The sequence below is a fragment of the Aspergillus pseudotamarii genome, assembly GCF_009193445.1.
Source record: "Aspergillus pseudotamarii strain CBS 117625 unplaced genomic scaffold BDV38scaffold_44, whole genome shotgun sequence".
Taxonomy (NCBI): domain Eukaryota; kingdom Fungi; phylum Ascomycota; class Eurotiomycetes; order Eurotiales; family Aspergillaceae; genus Aspergillus; species Aspergillus pseudotamarii.
This window is the reverse complement of record NW_022475058.1, coordinates 102,380-117,152: the sequence shown is the minus strand read 5'-3', so window position 1 is coordinate 117,152 and position 14,773 is coordinate 102,380. Positions and strand designations below refer to the sequence as shown.

Genomic DNA, 14,773 nt, shown 5'->3' with positions numbered 1-14,773 from the left:
GAGATACGGCTCAGTCGGTTAAATCAACGGTCACGAAATGAGGTCACACCCTTCCTTCTCGGCAGTGGTAGAACCGAAAACGAGTACGGAGAAGGTTGATCTGAAGCTCGAGATTGAGGAAGACAAGCATGCGGGGTGGACGAATGTGGAGGAGATCTGCAAGGTGCATCCACCAATTTGGATGGAAAAGACCTCAATGGTCGAAAGCGAGCCCTAATTTGACCAGAAGGTCGTATTTTTGCCGAAGTAAAGCCGGCGAAATGCGGGGAGACACGGCATCCATTCCCACAATCTCCTACCACCACAAGTCATTGCAAGTGGCAAGGAACAAACCATGTCATACTACCTCTCCATGGTAATAAGCGGCGAAGGCAAAGACCCCAAGCATCGATCTCACTGGGCATTCGCAATCCACCAGCCGGCACAAGTCATCGGTGATCTTCTACACGTGCGGCCCATTGATTTAGGCCGCTTGTGGTACGAATTCGAACATCGCTCGGACTCGGACCTCATTCTGGTGGATGCTATAGGATTAGCGAAGATCGCAGATTTGGATGGCTCACAGCGCCTGCAAGCGATCAGTGTGATCAGAGATGAGATGGCCCCCAAGGATGGCGTGAGAAGGTGCCAGGATTGGGTCTTCAGTGCTTTGATTGCGCTTGAGGTGGAGGAACTGGTTCCGGCTGGGACGTCTGAGTTGTGGAAGGGGCTAATGGGGAGAACTGCAACGGAGGTAGAGAAGGTTGTTGGACCCGAATGGACGAGTTTTCGTGGATGTCAGAGCTCGCTGAGATAGTGTTCTGGGAGGTAGGTTCTTAATATCCCATTAAACTCTGGAAAGTAGGGCAATCAAGTACTAAGTACCCATACCGTGTAGGCGTCGAGGAGTTATGAATTGATAGTGATGGGGCTAAAGCATTATACCATACGTTACGTGTACTGAATGGACTCATGCGCTACGAACTCAGGAAAGGCTTCGCCATCACAGCTCCTTACTCCACTGCCTCCCACTCCACAGCTTCTCAGTTGTCCACAACCAGTAATCTCGTCCCTTCATTAACCATACCAGGAAACTCGGCAATCGATACCCCATAGCTGCCCCGACACCTTTGCTCTTGCCAATTGGGACTAACTGGGTCTCGCGGGTATCTTCCTTGAACAAGCGATCCTCACCCGCAGAGCCCTCATCCTCACCAGCGGCATGAAGTAAGTCGCGCTTCATATTCGCGCAGAGAACCGGGATAGCTTCGACGATGAAGTGAACAGTCGGTCGTGCCCATGATGAAACATCACCGATCGCGTAAACACGGGGTCCGGCTTTATCAACCCGTAAAGTCGAGGGATTGGTGTCAACACGGCCATCAGGTGTCAGGAGAGATCGGTCAATAAATCCAGCATTCGCCCGTGTGCCAGTGGCGGGAATGTACAGGTCGGCTCCAAGAGCTTGCCCATCCTCAAGGGTCACTGTCGTCTTAGCAGTCAAGGCATCTTTGCTGTCGGCAGTAGGTGCCACATTTTGGACTCGCGCACTCTTGATGACGGTCACCCCTACTTGGGCAAGGTACTGCTCTGCCAGGCTGGCGAGGCTAGGACGCAAGAGTGGGAGGATCTGTGGCCCAGAAGTGACGACCGTGATCGGTACCTTAGGGTTTGCCAACTGGGAGTGAAACCACCAAGCGCGGCCATTCAAATACTCGCCAAGTTCACCCGCTGTCTCTACTCCGGCCGGACCGCCGCCAGAGATGAGGATACTCTTGGCAGTTGACAGGGCTTTCCGGAACGCAATCCAATTTTCCCGTAGGTCCCCGACATCATGATTCAGACCAAGAAGGGGAGAAGGCGTTGATGCACCAGTTGCAATCACAAGCGCGTGAAAATCGATCGTGTCCGTAGTGTCGTTCGCGGGAAAACTCACAGTAACGTTCCGGCCGGTATGGTCTAGCTGGGTTACAGTGCCGTGGAGGAAGCGAAAGTTGCGAGACCGGTCGTCTTGATACTGCTCAAACACTTTAGAGATACTGACGAGCAGCTTCTCCTGGTCAAAGAACTCGTCTGAGATCAGTGCACGGGGGCAAGCAGATCTGCACAAGGCGTGCGAGGACGCGCTAATCAAAATGACCTGATATCCTTCTGGATCTGGTAACTTGGGTACCACATGTTTGAGAAGGTAGTGAGCAGCAGACACGCCTGCATAGGAGCCACCGAGAACGACAATGTTCTGACGCTCTGCTATTGCCATGTTTTCTGCGATTTCGTTCTCACGTTGCAAATCAATAATTGTATGGGCAAGAGTGGGATCTGAGAATCAGATCCTAAGGCAAGATTCAACAGCAGCACAGTATTTTGGAAGTGCCAAAAAAGTATCACATTTTCTCCCGACGGTGACAGTCAGGCTTTATGAGGCACTTTTGCGAGTTGGTCGTCATGGACGTGCCTGATGTTATTCGGGCTTCGGCGTTTCAACCTTCCGAAGGATAGTATAGGCAGCTCAACTTACGCATCACCCTCGTAAGCGCTAACATGTTCAAGCGTACTTTTTTTGGAAACTCGAGACTGACTAGCACTATTACCGACCGTATGTCGCTATCAAAGCCCGGAATCTCGGGGATTTAATATAACCTTTTCGCAGCCAATGTGTTAATCCCGAAAATCTAATCAGCATGTGTTCACTTCTATAGTAGTTTATCCTCAAAGTCAACATCAGCCCCTCAGGTACCGAAGGACAAGATTGGGATGCAGGCCGGAAAAGTCAGTCACTATGACCAGGACCCGGACGGTCGGGTTCCGCTCTGTACAAAGCCTGCGGCATATATTTTTTTTGACCAATCTATTGAACCATGGGTGAAAGTAAAACCTAGCATATCATCACAGTCGTACGTCTATAAAGGGAAGAAGGCAACGTCGCTATAAGTGACCTTCCATTCCTTATTCGCTATCACTTGCGCTGTCATGAACAGAACCATTGTCCGGGGCATCTCTGAGACCCTCTGCAAGAACGTATTCGGTCTGCTGAAGAATCGACTTAATCTCTGAGTTGTTGTAAACAAGGTCCACGGGCTTTTGACCATGCTTATTCTTGACTCGTGGGTCACAGCCAGCTTCGCACATCATCTCGATCATCTCCAGTCCGAGTTCACGATCCTTCTCGTTGGCGTAGCGTACAGCGGTGTGTAGGGGGGTATCTTTGTCGAGGCGGGTCAGAGGGTCGCATTCAAAGTATTGGATATCAAAGAGACAGTCCATCGTGTAACCTGTCGTAGGGTGCGGTTAGAATGAATTCCTTGGTTGCTGATTTCCAAGACCCACGAGTGGCACTTGGGGGCTGTCCGTCATGCGACCGACTTACCGCTGCCATATGTAGCACAAATATGAAGGGCGTGGTTCCCCAATGAGTCTGTAACGCCGTTGAAGAACTCGGCCACTTCTTCGTTCGATTTCCCTTCCATACCCTTTAGGACTTGTTCAATCAGATGAGGCTGGTCTCGACGACAAGCCTCAACGACCAGTTCACGAGGAGATGCACCCTAATCAATCAATGATAAGCGGCCGAATTGAACGTTGCATGGTCAACCAAAAAAAACATACTTCGTCCTCCATGATTGATTGAATTGGGGATATTCCTAGGAAAACAAAGAGATTTGTCGCTGCTTCAACTTGTGGCTCGAAGAACAGGGGATGTGATGGAGGCAGCAGCTAAGAATGCTCTGGCAATGATGCGCTAGGTCGACAGCGGAGATAGTCAGGAAGCGGTGTATGCTAACGCGGAGATTCCGGAAACTATGAGCTAGAAAGTTATAGTTAGCATACGGGGAAACAACAATCAGGGGATCCTATGTATACGCTCGAACTCACTAAATAGCCATCGGAGGCTACTTACCAGGAGGTCTTTGGCTTGATTCGTATATCAATTCTCGTGACAGATTCCCCGCCGCGCTACGGGGTAAATGCATGTCTCCCGCTGCGATAGCCGCTCGGATTATTGATGTGCCGGTCCGCCATACTCAATCTGCCCCGCGTCCAATTGGCGCGTACCTCAGGCTATCTACTAATTTCTGCAACAGAGCCGCAAACCAAACCATAAGAGGGTCAAAGGCGGTGAGATTATTTTCTCTCCGCCAACGACGAGCTTGTCCGATAAGGGTCTACAATGTGCATGAGCCCTTGCTGCGGAACTGTGGCAGTAGTGACAGCTTATTCAAAGTGTCGTGATTGAAGGCTACGTAATAGAGCAGATCTGCCACGTCTTGATTGACTGAAAACATCTCTCTTCCGACTATTGACATTTGAGTATCCAGCGAGAGAGCTATTCAAGATGCCCTTGACTTGTTAGTTTATCCCTCCTTCTCCCTCAGACTATTATGTCCATTACAGCCCATAGCTAACCCTGGGATGCTCTTTTCGCAGTCTGTCCCAACTGCAGTAATGCACTAACGATCTCGCGCGCGGACCCGACTCCAAGACACCCTCTGGGGGTCAATCGATTTGAGTGCCGGACCTGCCCATATCAATATGTTCTGGAACAGAGCTATTTCGAGAAAACAGAAATGAAGCAGAAAGAAGTGGAGGATGTCTTTGGCGGCAAAGAAGAGTTTGCGAATGCCGATAGCATGGCTAGTAAGTGATGTCAGTTCTCATGAGTGACGTGGTTGAGGCTCACATATGCTTTCTCCTTGTCACCTACAGCCCAGTGCCCCGCAGAGAACTGTAATGGCGACCGTGCATACTTCTTCCAGCTGCAGATTCGAAGTGCAGATGAACCTATGACTACATTCTTGAAGGTGGGCGGCTTTCCTAGTTCATGCGGACGACTTGCATATAGCTCGCATACTGACTCGGTGGGCAACAGTGTACCAGCTGCGGTGCCCGATGGAGAGAAAACTAAAGTTGCAGTTTCCGCTGTTCCAGAAAGAGAAAATATCACATTCCAGAATTCTTCTGGGAAAAGTGTTTTAGATTTGGTGGGAAAAGAAAGAAAGTGGTGTTATCATTTATTTTTGGTTCCAACTCTAGATGGTGGTTGTGAATGTTTTCCAGGAGTATGGTGGTTTACTAGCTCAGCGATACCCCTCAACGATTACTATAATGACTATGCTATCAATGATTACTACTATATGCGGATACGTAGCTAGTATGGCAGATCAACAGACAAATTTTTCTCTTAGCGGCGGCAGGTAATCGCCTGTTTGGGATTGGAGGGGCGCCTTCATCCATGGTAAGCTTGTGCGTTGTTACCAAACACGGGACCAGCTCCAAAAGAAATTTTTAGCTGGTATATATGATGAGTTTTGTGTGATTCGATAATTTTTTTAACTTTTCTATTTTAGGTCGTTGTCCATATGAAAAAATTTTCATCTACAAACTAGATTGTCACCGCTCAGGAGGGGCAACAACAGATCTTTACCTAAGTAAACTAGTAAAGTCTGAGCCAGTAAGGGATTGATCTAAAGGAGGGGCACACACAGTAGCGATCATATGTGAGAGGAAACTAAAAAGAAAAAATTTTCCTAGGCTAAATTTGCCTCCTACGCTGGCTGTAAGAAGATATCCTAAGATGTGAGAGAAAAAGATTTCACAGTGGATCAGACAGGCGCCACTCGGCCGGGCCACAGCTGCTTGGGTGTTGACCAGGAGCGGCCCAATTAAGGACTCGGACGACCGCGGGGTTCAAATGCAAATATGTCAAACACGCAGCAAACGAGGGAGCCCACCTACTAGTAGAACTGCGTTGATGCCCAGTTTGTCTGTCCAAAACCCACCGGAAAGGTGGGAACACCACAATCAGAGTGTGAAAATTTTTTATCATCGAGGCAGGAGAGTGACCGGTGGTGGGGTCATGGTCGGGTCTCCGAGCGAAAGAGAACCAAGGAAACAAGATCAACGAGGTTGGTGTACCCAAAAGGCCGCAGCAACAAGAGTCATCGCCCAAAAAGTCGACAGTCTGGAAGAGACTCCGCCGTGCAGATTCTGCGTCGGTCCCGCACATGCGTGGTGGGGCATTACCCCTCCATGTCCAATGATAAGGGCGGCGGTCGAGGGCTTAAGCCCGCCCACTAATTCGCCTTCTCGCTTGCCCCTCCATATAAGGATTCCCCCTCCTTCCCCTCCCACAACTTTTTTCCTCTTTCTCTCTTCGTCCGCATCAGTACGTATATCCTTCCCCCCTTACCTCGTTTTCAGTCTTTTCTTCCTTTCCATCAACTCTTGCCTGACTGACATCTGTTTTGCTCAGTACCTCTACGCGATCAGCCGTAGGATCTGAGCAAGCTTTTTTTTACAGAATCTTTCTAGTATCTTACAAAGAACTACAAAGTTCTCAAAACCTTCAAAATGGGGTAGGTTAATCCTTGACGACTGGGTTCGGTTGCATCTCCGATCATGGCTGACTGATTTCCTCTCGCTTGCAGTAAGGAAGAGAAGTCCCACATCAACATCGTCGTTATCGGCCACGTCGATTCCGGCAAGTCCACCACCACTGGTCACCTGATCTACAAGTGTGGTGGTATCGACCAGCGTACCATCGAGAAGTTCGAGAAGGAAGCCGCTGAGCTCGGTAAGGGTTCCTTCAAGTACGCCTGGGTTCTTGACAAGCTCAAGTCCGAGCGTGAGCGTGGTATCACCATCGATATTGCCCTCTGGAAGTTCCAGACCTCCAAGTATGAGGTCACCGTTATTGGTAAGCATTCTTTTGAGTTCCAACCTCACCAGCTACAGTTCTCTAACAAAGATCAATAGATGCCCCCGGTCACCGTGACTTCATCAAGAACATGATCACTGGTACTTCCCAGGCTGACTGCGCTATCCTCATCATTGCCTCCGGTACTGGTGAATTCGAGGCTGGTATCTCCAAGGATGGTCAGACCCGTGAGCACGCTCTGCTCGCTTTCACCCTCGGTGTCCGTCAGCTCATTGTTGCCCTCAACAAGATGGACACCAACCAGTGGTCCGAGGCCCGTTACAATGAAATCGTTAAGGAGACCTCCAACTTCATCAAGAAGGTCGGCTTCAACCCCAAGTCCGTTCCTTTCGTCCCCATCTCCGGTTTCAACGGTGACAACATGCTGGAGAAGTCCGAGAAGTGCCCCTGGTACAAGGGTTGGAACAAGGAGACCAAGGCTGGCAAGTCCACCGGTTTCACCCTGCTCGAGGCTATTGATGCCATCGAGCCCCCCGTCCGTCCTACCGACAAGCCCCTCCGTCTTCCCCTCCAGGATGTCTACAAGATCGGTGGTATCGGCACAGTGCCCGTCGGCCGTGTCGAGACTGGTGTCATCAAGCCCGGTATGGTCGTCACTTTCGCTCCTGCCAACGTGACCACTGAAGTCAAGTCCGTTGAAATGCACCACCAGCAGCTCGCTGCCGGTAACCCCGGTGACAACGTTGGTTTCAACGTCAAGAACGTCTCCGTCAAGGACATCCGCCGTGGTAACGTTGCCGGTGACTCCAAGCAAGACCCCCCCATGGGCTGCGCTTCCTTCAACGCCCAGGTTATCGTCCTCAACCACCCCGGTCAGGTCGGCAACGGTTACGCTCCCGTCCTGGACTGCCACACCGCTCACATTGCTTGCAAGTTCGAGAAGCTCCTTGAGAAGATTGACCGCCGTACCGGTAAATCTGTTGAGGATGAGCCCAAGTTCATCAAGTCTGGTGATGCTGCCATCGTCAGAATGGTTCCCTCCAAGCCCATGTGTGTCGAGTCCTTCACCGACTACCCCCCTCTCGGTCGTTTCGCTGTCCGTGACATGCGCCAGACCGTCGCTGTCGGTGTCATTAAGAGCGTTGAGAAGTCTGCTGGCGGTGCTGGTAAGGTCACCAAGGCCGCCCAGAAGGCCGGTAAGAAATAAGCTGGTTAATATGTGCGGGGATGCAATTATGAACCTTTTATGAGCACACAAAAATATGGAATTCTCATGAAATTAGACTTCAATTATGTAGTTGATCCTACAGAACTTGAATCATGATTTTGTTCAATCTATTGCGTACTACATGTAGACTTTTACACTGTTGGTAGTAACTGAATTGCTCTATTGTGATGTGAAACCTGCGAGGTCAATCGCATTCACCGATGCCCCTCGAGGGCAGAACCCTATGGAAGGCTTTGGTGTACCCCTCCTAGTCATTACATAACTGTCATTTTAATGCATGCGATTCGTCAATCATCGAACCATTCTTGTAGGGGCCTCTCCCTGATAAGTTGGTGCAAATCTCCCCCAGCTGCTATCTCTTTGTTTGCCATCAACAACCAATGCAAGTAATATCATTAATCCCTCCATAGTTGGCGTCATAAGTATATGGATATTATAAACGATGTACTATAGTTCATACTAACATACTGTCTCTATATTAAGAAACCCTTGATGGAGCTATTCGGTCGTGAATATATCCCTTCGTGGTGGAGTGAGCAATTACTAGTAATTGTATAGAATATATTTTACAGCCTACCACTACCACCGAGTGGCATCTTTATGCCAAATGGCTCCCACCTAACCGTACACGCTCGTCCCAGGTCAAAAAGACGTCTTGCGGATGTGAACATTTGTTCCATCTACAAGTTATTCTTAGTTCTACTACTTGGTATGTTGTATATATCCTGATCACCACTTTTCGATTCAAATTTTCTTACAACCTTCCGAGAAAGCTACGGAAGCGTTAGCGGGGCTTTAGACAATGTCTAAAGAGTTGAACCCTGGTGATGAAATACATTGCCACTATTTATGCTGTTGTGGTGCTGCTGCTTAAATGGTTAGTATTGATCCAGGGATTCTGCGGATCATGAAGTCCAGGTACATGACCTTAATTGGATGAATTCAACTAACGGGCTGGCTGTGCCTGCTTATTACTAGAAATATATAAGATGGAAACAGATGGGTATGAAGGAACATCAATGGCCATTAGCAAAAAAAACATGGCCCCGTGGTATTTCTACAAGGGGCTGACGAGTTGTATATATACTCGGTTGAGAACTACCATTCTATATAGAATCCTGAGGCCTGAATCGAGCTTTTCAGATCAATTAATTGATTATACGTTGGCCGTCCATGCTCTCCGCTGATATTATAACTCCAATTGAAATCATATGACAAGTAAAAAGCTACACTTCGGTTGAAGGAACAATATATGTGACTGAGCAAGTAACAAGTAAATAAATAAAAACAAAAAAAGTTTGATCTATTTTTATACCAGCATGAACTAACCCAACCGAGAATCCGGAGAATTACTTTTCCCTCCGACAATCTTACATAATGAGATCGACAGTATCTGATAACACTGGCCAATGACAACCCCGCATTGACCACACCCACGCTAACACTCAAGCAGGAAAATCAAAACAAACAAAGTGGAGTTGTATCTATGGAGGAGAAATGAATGTATGTCCATTTGACTATCTCAAGTGTAGTAGTATTTGACCAACAACCTCAACCATTGCTGTCATATAATCGTAACTATCAGACGAGAAATTAAACCATTCCTCTCTATTTAACTAATATCCAATAGAGTGGCCCGGGAAAATGAACCGTGATGTTCCAGCCAAATATTTACGTGCGGGTAACAGATTCAGGGTGGAACTCTAGATGCCATTCCACTGGAATGTTGAAAAGCCAAACGTAAATAAATTGGCAGACATGAAGTATGAAGTATGAAGCTTATAATCAAGAAACCAGAAGACACCTTAAACCCAACTATGTTGTCAGTAACGCAAGGCTGCGATGGGTTGTACATTGAATACGAGTCAGTGCCCATACCTATAGATAGTTTCTATGATAAACAAACCAAGCTCAATCGCAATAGCAACACCTGTCATTCCCGATTACTCTATAGATACTTCGTAGAAGAATAGCAAAGGCAACTCATGTTACACAACATAACTGCTTCTTCTGAGCGTCAATCGACTTGCCGTTCGGGGTAACGGGTTGTCTGCAAGGTTCAGCGGACGGCGACTGTGCCGCTCATTTAACACGGATCAATCATCACACCCTCTCGGCTTTCCCTTTGCCGCTTGTTTTGTTTTCACTTCCATCCCGCTTCTCACTTCGCTGCCTTTACCTGGGAGTATAATTTAATCAGTCTCACTTTTGCTTCTTGTGTATTTTCTTTCTGTTCTTCTTTACTTTTGAAATATTGAGATTAGGTATGGTTCCGGAAATACCGTTCATTCACTCCACTCCAATCACTCACGCCAGATCTCCTCCAGGCCAGCGCTGAGAGCCGGTGCCTCAGCGCCGATTTAATGTCATCTTGAAAATATGCTCTATATATCGCAGTCCACGCGCCAGACACTATCAATATATCTATAGCCCATTACGAAATCAGCAGGGAAAATTCCCCGATAGCCCGCAGACGACAATCCCAGACAACCAGTCCGTTTTCAAACTGACCGAATCAACCTCGCAATGGACGGTCCACCCCCTCCTCCCCCTCACGGCGAGAAACCGAACACCACCGGTGGCCAAGAATACCGGAAGGCGTCGGACCTGCCCGAAGGGAACTACGATATCTTCATTATTCCGCCACATTCGTCCGGGTCGGGCTTCCTCTATCTCCCTTCGCTGCAATGTCAGCGGAATAGTTTCGTCGCTGGCTCGGTCTGCACCTTGTTCGTTGTCCTTGTGTGGTCTTTTATATCGCCCATTTTCAAGACATGGTATATAGCTGCTGCCACCAGTGGCGGCGGCGGCGGAGGCGGAGGGATGGGTGTGGGACTCTTAGGGATTGGGGTTGGGATTGCAGGATGGGGGTTCGGCGTGTATCAAGCTGGGTTTGGAAAAAAAGGGCCGGGAAGTGCCAGAGCCAATACTGGCCAGGCCGGTGCTGGAGGAGAATATGCGAGAGGGTCGGGTAATGCTGGTGGACAGCAAGGGAACTATGGTGGGAATTATGGATCTCCGCCAGGGAGCCAGTACTCTGGAAATCAGTATGGTGCCGGCACTCCGCCTCAGACGCCTCCCCCTAACGCTGGCCCAGGACCAAATAAACCCGAGTCGGCCAAGGCCGAAGAGAAGGCCCGAGCGGAAGAAAAGGCCCGCGAGGAGAAGGCCAGGGAAGAGAGGGCCCGGGAGGAAAAGGCCCGGGAGGAAAGGGCGCGAGAGGAGAGAGCTCGGGAGGCAAGGGCGCGAGAGGAGAAAGCTCGGGAAGAGAGAGCCCGCGAGAGGGCTCGAGAAGAAAGGGCCCGGGAGCAAAAGGCCCGGGAGGAAAGAGCTCGGGAGGAAAGGGCTCGAGAAGAGAGAGCTCGGGAGGAAAAGGCTCGTGAAGAGAAGGCGCGTGCAGAAAGAGAACGGGAAGAAAAGGCACGCGAAGAGGCAAGACGGAAGGAGGAGCTTCGACGGAAAATGGAAGAGTTCAAGCGGAAGAGGGAGGCCGAGAAGCAAGAAAAACAAAGACAGCAGGAACGCGAGGCGATGGAGAAAGAAATGCGTGAGCGAAGGGAGCAGTTCGAGAAAGAGATGGCCGCTGCCAGAGAAGCAGCGGCAAAGGAGGCACGGGAGCGCGCCGAGAAGGAAGCAGCCGAAGCTCGGGCAAAGGCCGAACGCGATGCTGCGGAGGCCCGAGCAAAGGCTGAAAGGGAGGCCGCTGAAGCAAAAGCTAAGGCGGAGAAAGAAGCGGCCGAGAAGGAAGCGGCTGCAAAAGCGGCTGCAAAGAAGGAGGCGGATGCCAAGTTTGCAGCCCTCAAGGAGGCGGCAGCAAAAAAGTATGCCGAGAAGAAGGCCAAAGATGCCCAAGAGGCAGCGGCCAAGGAGGCAGCAGCAGCGAAAGACGCCGCGGCGAAGGCTGCCAAGGAGAAATCAGGGAGCGCATCAGTCCCTCCCCGAAGTCCATCACCGAAGAAGCCTCCTCCATCTGGAGCACGAACTACAATGTCTGCCGACCAAGACGATGCATATTCCTTTCGACCGTACGACAGACCTCGACGGCCATATGGGGGCACGTCAAGTTCGTCAGCATACTCTGAATCATCTTACGCTCCCTCACAATCGACAGCTCGAACATCACCTCCACCGTCAAATAGGGGACGGTATGAAACTAAGGACCCTGATAAGATTGTTATCAAGGGTGTTTTTCAGTTCAACAATGCATTTATTAAAAGCCCAGCGGCTCAGCTGGTCTCTGGACAGGGAATGGTAACGGACGGACTCGTTCTGCGCATCACTACCGAAGGTCTGTTCATTGACGACGATATCCGGGGAGTGGGTCAGCGAGAATGGGATGTCAAGGCGTGGACAATGAAGTTGGTTGAGGTGTGGTGCCCCCAATATGCCTCCCAGAAGCATAACCCTCCGAAGCAGAGTTCGTTCTTTGGTCGACGGGACGAAGGACCTTCATCGGCGGAGTCCGATGCATACCTGCTCAATCTACTGAAAGTGTGCAAGAATACATGTCGTCTTGCGTCGCCAGGGTCTCAGTCCGAGGTACAGGGACTCCATGTATTGCGAGCCAGCGTTCGCGACCAGGAGGGTCGAAAATATCTTTTCGTCTTGGAAGAGACAGAAGGCTGGAAGGTGGGCATCGGGCTTCAGCGACTTCGAAAGGGGGCGCTAGTACGATCTCTGGGAGTGACAAACATGTCGGTCAATGAGGGCCGCTCGATCCTCGGGAACCTTGGATACATCTGATTAGCTTAAGTGTGTTTTCCAACGGTCCAACTTTGGTGCCTACACGGTATATATTATTCACCTCAGCGCTCATAGCGAGACGTTGTTTCAAGATCCAGCCTTGCATAGTGTCATTATGGCTAGACCTTCATTTGTACAGAGATTCCCCCTGTTGTTGATTGCTTATGATGTTGACGATTTATTGTGGTTCACGTATTTCTAGTTGTACATAATGCAGCACAGACGTTCATACATTAACAATTATACACAACGCTGCCTTTGTCTATACGACATTTAGCATGATGGTTGCCCACTAACAAAGAATCAGATCAAAGGTTGGTTATCAATCAAGGTGCTGACAACCCTATCACGTGTCAATGTGCCATTTATACTTCTTTCCATACTCTTGTGGTCCCAACTTCTATCTCACATATTCAACCATTTGTATCGTAATATATCGTTACATCTAGCATGTCTGTCAGGTTCACCGTGCTTCTTGACTTTCTAGTCTAGTTTTCAGCCAAATTCATCTGGCGCCCACTAATATCTGTGAACTGTCAATATATCTGATGGTACCTGACTAGAAGACGACGGGAAACCATTGAAATCCACTGAACACAGTGTTTGGTAACCCAAAAACAGTCTTCATTTGGAAAGGCGGTTGTTCGCGCTGTGGTTTACAAGAAACGTTGCAGCATGGAGTCTTTCAAAGGGATAGCAGCATAAAGCTACCAGCTCATCTCGATGGAGAGGGCAGGCCAGAGCCGAAGAGGAAGACCAACCGGAGAAAATGGCAGCGTGGAAGAAAAGGTGCCTCAACCTGTATCAGCATATTATGGAGAGGCGGCGCCGAAGGAGCCAGGAACCTGAGGGAAGGGAGAAGGAGAGAGCCTATTCTGAAATGTACAGAATACAGAACGCGGAGATCATCCGGGCTCGTAAGGCGGTGCTGACGGAGGAAAAAAAGGCCGCTTTTAGTGCTCATAAAGCCGCTCAGATGAGAGGATACAGAGCCGCAAAGAAAGCCAATCGTGAAGACAAAGTGCCCCATGATATGCCGGCCAAGAACGCCCGTCGAAATGCATCTCTCAAGGCACAACGGGCTGGTGACGTGCTTCAAAAAGAGAAGGCCAGCTACTGGTGATATTCAGAAAACTAAGGCAATGTTGGCGTTGAATATTGCAGGGATGGAGCGGTGGGAATTCGGGTCCAAAACAGGCTTTATATGATGTTAAATAGAAATTTTATCTTCTATTGAGGCAGTTCTCAAGAACTGCCGCGCTTCTATATCTTGGCCCTAATATTGTCTATAAATAATAAGATAATAGAGAATTAGGGCTCAATGCTCTTAATTATAGTGATCTATTTATTGGTATATTAGATAGAAATATAAAACTAGAAGTTAATTCTGAAAGGCACGTTTATGACCAACTTAGCGGCCAAATACATACTGGCAACTCTTTTTCGCACAGGGCCTGTGCATCGGGACCGAACAGGGTCTGATGTGGTTGCCCAGTGTGATTGTGCTTTCCACCTATTTCGCTAAGAGTCAGTATTCGTTATGACAACTGCAGCTACGGGTACACAGCACGGTGGAAAGGTCCGAAGAGTAAGCATTTGACCCCAAAGATAGGTTGGATCCTTTCTTCCGAATGTGGGCATGCTGTGTTGACATTGTATCTTAGGGTTTCCGTGGGCTGTCCGCTGCATGAGATTTGTTGTCCTCTACATGGTCATTATGATCAACCTGCTTTTGTGCACTCGGCTTCCACCTCCCTCTTACAGAGCCGTTAATAGCCAAGACATTGATTGGGAACGCCGTAGGAAATTATTTGCCGGCGCAGACCTGGGCAGACACGTCATTGTTGGTCGGGACAGCTGCCTTGATCGCTGCCAGGGTTTTGGCCCGGGGATGACAGTTCTGTGTGAAGATGTGACTTGTTGGAATGGATGGTCGGATGACCAAAAAGTATATGACTACTTTTGGTGGTATTTGACGGAATGCCTTGCTTTGAACCTCAGGATGTCGAATTTAATAAATTGGCCCGGACTTGCTTATGGCCCCATTTCAGACGTGCTTCTGAGGAAATATTGAAATAAACTACATGCCTACCCAGAGGCAGCATGATCTATACATACTCCAGCGAGCATCGCGGACGTTATCTAGCGTCCTAATGCCGTTCGCTGGC

The 14,773-nt window shown here is 49.2% G+C and overlaps 9 protein-coding genes across 9 annotated transcripts; 7 read left to right on the top strand and 2 right to left on the bottom strand.

Annotated features, from left to right (window-relative positions):
- The first annotated feature begins 42 nt into the window (after positions 1–42).
- BDV38DRAFT_140817 (uncharacterized protein) lies at positions 43–889 on the top strand. The gene has a single exon (XM_032051430.1). The coding sequence runs from the start codon at positions 335–337 to the stop codon at positions 794–796; it is 462 nt and encodes a 153-aa protein (XP_031911400.1). The 5' UTR covers positions 43–334; the 3' UTR covers positions 797–889.
- A 93-nt stretch (positions 890–982) lies between these two features.
- Positions 983–3,597, bottom strand: BDV38DRAFT_272862 (ankyrin repeat-containing protein ANK1; the record flags this gene model as incomplete). Its single annotated transcript, XM_032057568.1, has 4 exons — positions 983–1,989; positions 2,940–3,251; positions 3,347–3,524; positions 3,586–3,597. The coding sequence occupies 4 exons, from the start codon at positions 3,595–3,597 to the stop codon at positions 983–985; spliced, it is 1,509 nt and encodes a 502-aa protein (XP_031911399.1).
- A 478-nt stretch (positions 3,598–4,075) lies between these two features.
- On the top strand, positions 4,076–5,214 carry BDV38DRAFT_252624 (DNA-directed RNA polymerase III core subunit RPC11). The gene is made up of 4 exons (XM_032055149.1): positions 4,076–4,325; positions 4,405–4,614; positions 4,684–4,778; positions 4,847–5,214. Exons 1-4 carry the CDS (start codon positions 4,313–4,315, stop codon positions 4,880–4,882), a joined length of 354 nt encoding a protein of 117 aa, XP_031911398.1. The 5' UTR covers positions 4,076–4,312; the 3' UTR covers positions 4,883–5,214.
- A 168-nt stretch (positions 5,215–5,382) lies between these two features.
- BDV38DRAFT_140764 (uncharacterized protein) lies at positions 5,383–6,554 on the top strand. Its single transcript, XM_032051428.1, has one exon. The coding sequence runs from the start codon at positions 5,669–5,671 to the stop codon at positions 6,257–6,259; it is 591 nt and encodes a 196-aa protein (XP_031911397.1). The 5' UTR covers positions 5,383–5,668; the 3' UTR covers positions 6,260–6,554.
- BDV38DRAFT_272861 (elongation factor 1-alpha) lies at positions 6,328–7,841 on the top strand (the record flags this gene model as incomplete). Its single annotated transcript, XM_032057567.1, has 3 exons — positions 6,328–6,332; positions 6,405–6,673; positions 6,733–7,841. The coding sequence occupies 3 exons, from the start codon at positions 6,328–6,330 to the stop codon at positions 7,839–7,841; spliced, it is 1,383 nt and encodes a 460-aa protein (XP_031911396.1).
- A 1,677-nt stretch (positions 7,842–9,518) lies between these two features.
- On the bottom strand, positions 9,519–9,740 carry BDV38DRAFT_252619 (uncharacterized protein; the record flags this gene model as incomplete). Its single annotated transcript, XM_032055148.1, has 1 exon — positions 9,519–9,740. A coding segment is annotated over one exon (188 nt), but the record flags the coding sequence as incomplete, so codon positions are not given.
- Positions 9,741–10,056: 316 nt separating this feature from the next.
- Positions 10,057–12,822, top strand: BDV38DRAFT_294664 (uncharacterized protein). The gene has a single exon (XM_032062541.1). It carries the CDS (start codon positions 10,389–10,391, stop codon positions 12,603–12,605), a length of 2,217 nt encoding a protein of 738 aa, XP_031911394.1. The 5' UTR covers positions 10,057–10,388; the 3' UTR covers positions 12,606–12,822.
- Positions 12,823–13,419: 597 nt separating this feature from the next.
- BDV38DRAFT_284967 (uncharacterized protein) lies at positions 13,420–13,728 on the top strand (the record flags this gene model as incomplete). Its single annotated transcript, XM_032060382.1, has 1 exon — positions 13,420–13,728. The coding sequence occupies one exon, from the start codon at positions 13,420–13,422 to the stop codon at positions 13,726–13,728; it is 309 nt and encodes a 102-aa protein (XP_031911393.1).
- Positions 13,729–13,874: 146 nt separating this feature from the next.
- BDV38DRAFT_252615 (uncharacterized protein) lies at positions 13,875–14,740 on the top strand. The gene is made up of 3 exons (XM_032055147.1): positions 13,875–13,946; positions 14,036–14,118; positions 14,176–14,740. The coding sequence occupies exon 3, from the start codon at positions 14,293–14,295 to the stop codon at positions 14,677–14,679; it is 387 nt and encodes a 128-aa protein (XP_031911392.1). The 5' UTR covers positions 13,875–13,946; positions 14,036–14,118; positions 14,176–14,292; the 3' UTR covers positions 14,680–14,740.
- Positions 14,741–14,773: the final 33 nt, after the last annotated feature.

Coding starts and splice junctions, on each gene's coding strand:
- BDV38DRAFT_140764 (XM_032051428.1), top strand. CDS start 5,669: ATGCAAATATGTCAAACACGCAGCAAACGAGGGAGCCCACCTACTAGT.
- BDV38DRAFT_252624 (XM_032055149.1), top strand. Junction 4,615..4,683: donor GAATGCCGATAGCATGGCTA/GTAAGTGATGTC, acceptor TGTCACCTACAG/CCCAGTGCCCCGCAGAGAAC. Junction 4,779..4,846: donor CTATGACTACATTCTTGAAG/GTGGGCGGCTTT, acceptor GGTGGGCAACAG/TGTACCAGCTGCGGTGCCCG.
- BDV38DRAFT_140817 (XM_032051430.1), top strand. CDS start 335: ATGTCATACTACCTCTCCATGGTAATAAGCGGCGAAGGCAAAGACCCC.
- BDV38DRAFT_294664 (XM_032062541.1), top strand. CDS start 10,389: ATGGACGGTCCACCCCCTCCTCCCCCTCACGGCGAGAAACCGAACACC.
- BDV38DRAFT_252615 (XM_032055147.1), top strand. CDS start 14,293: ATGAGATTTGTTGTCCTCTACATGGTCATTATGATCAACCTGCTTTTG.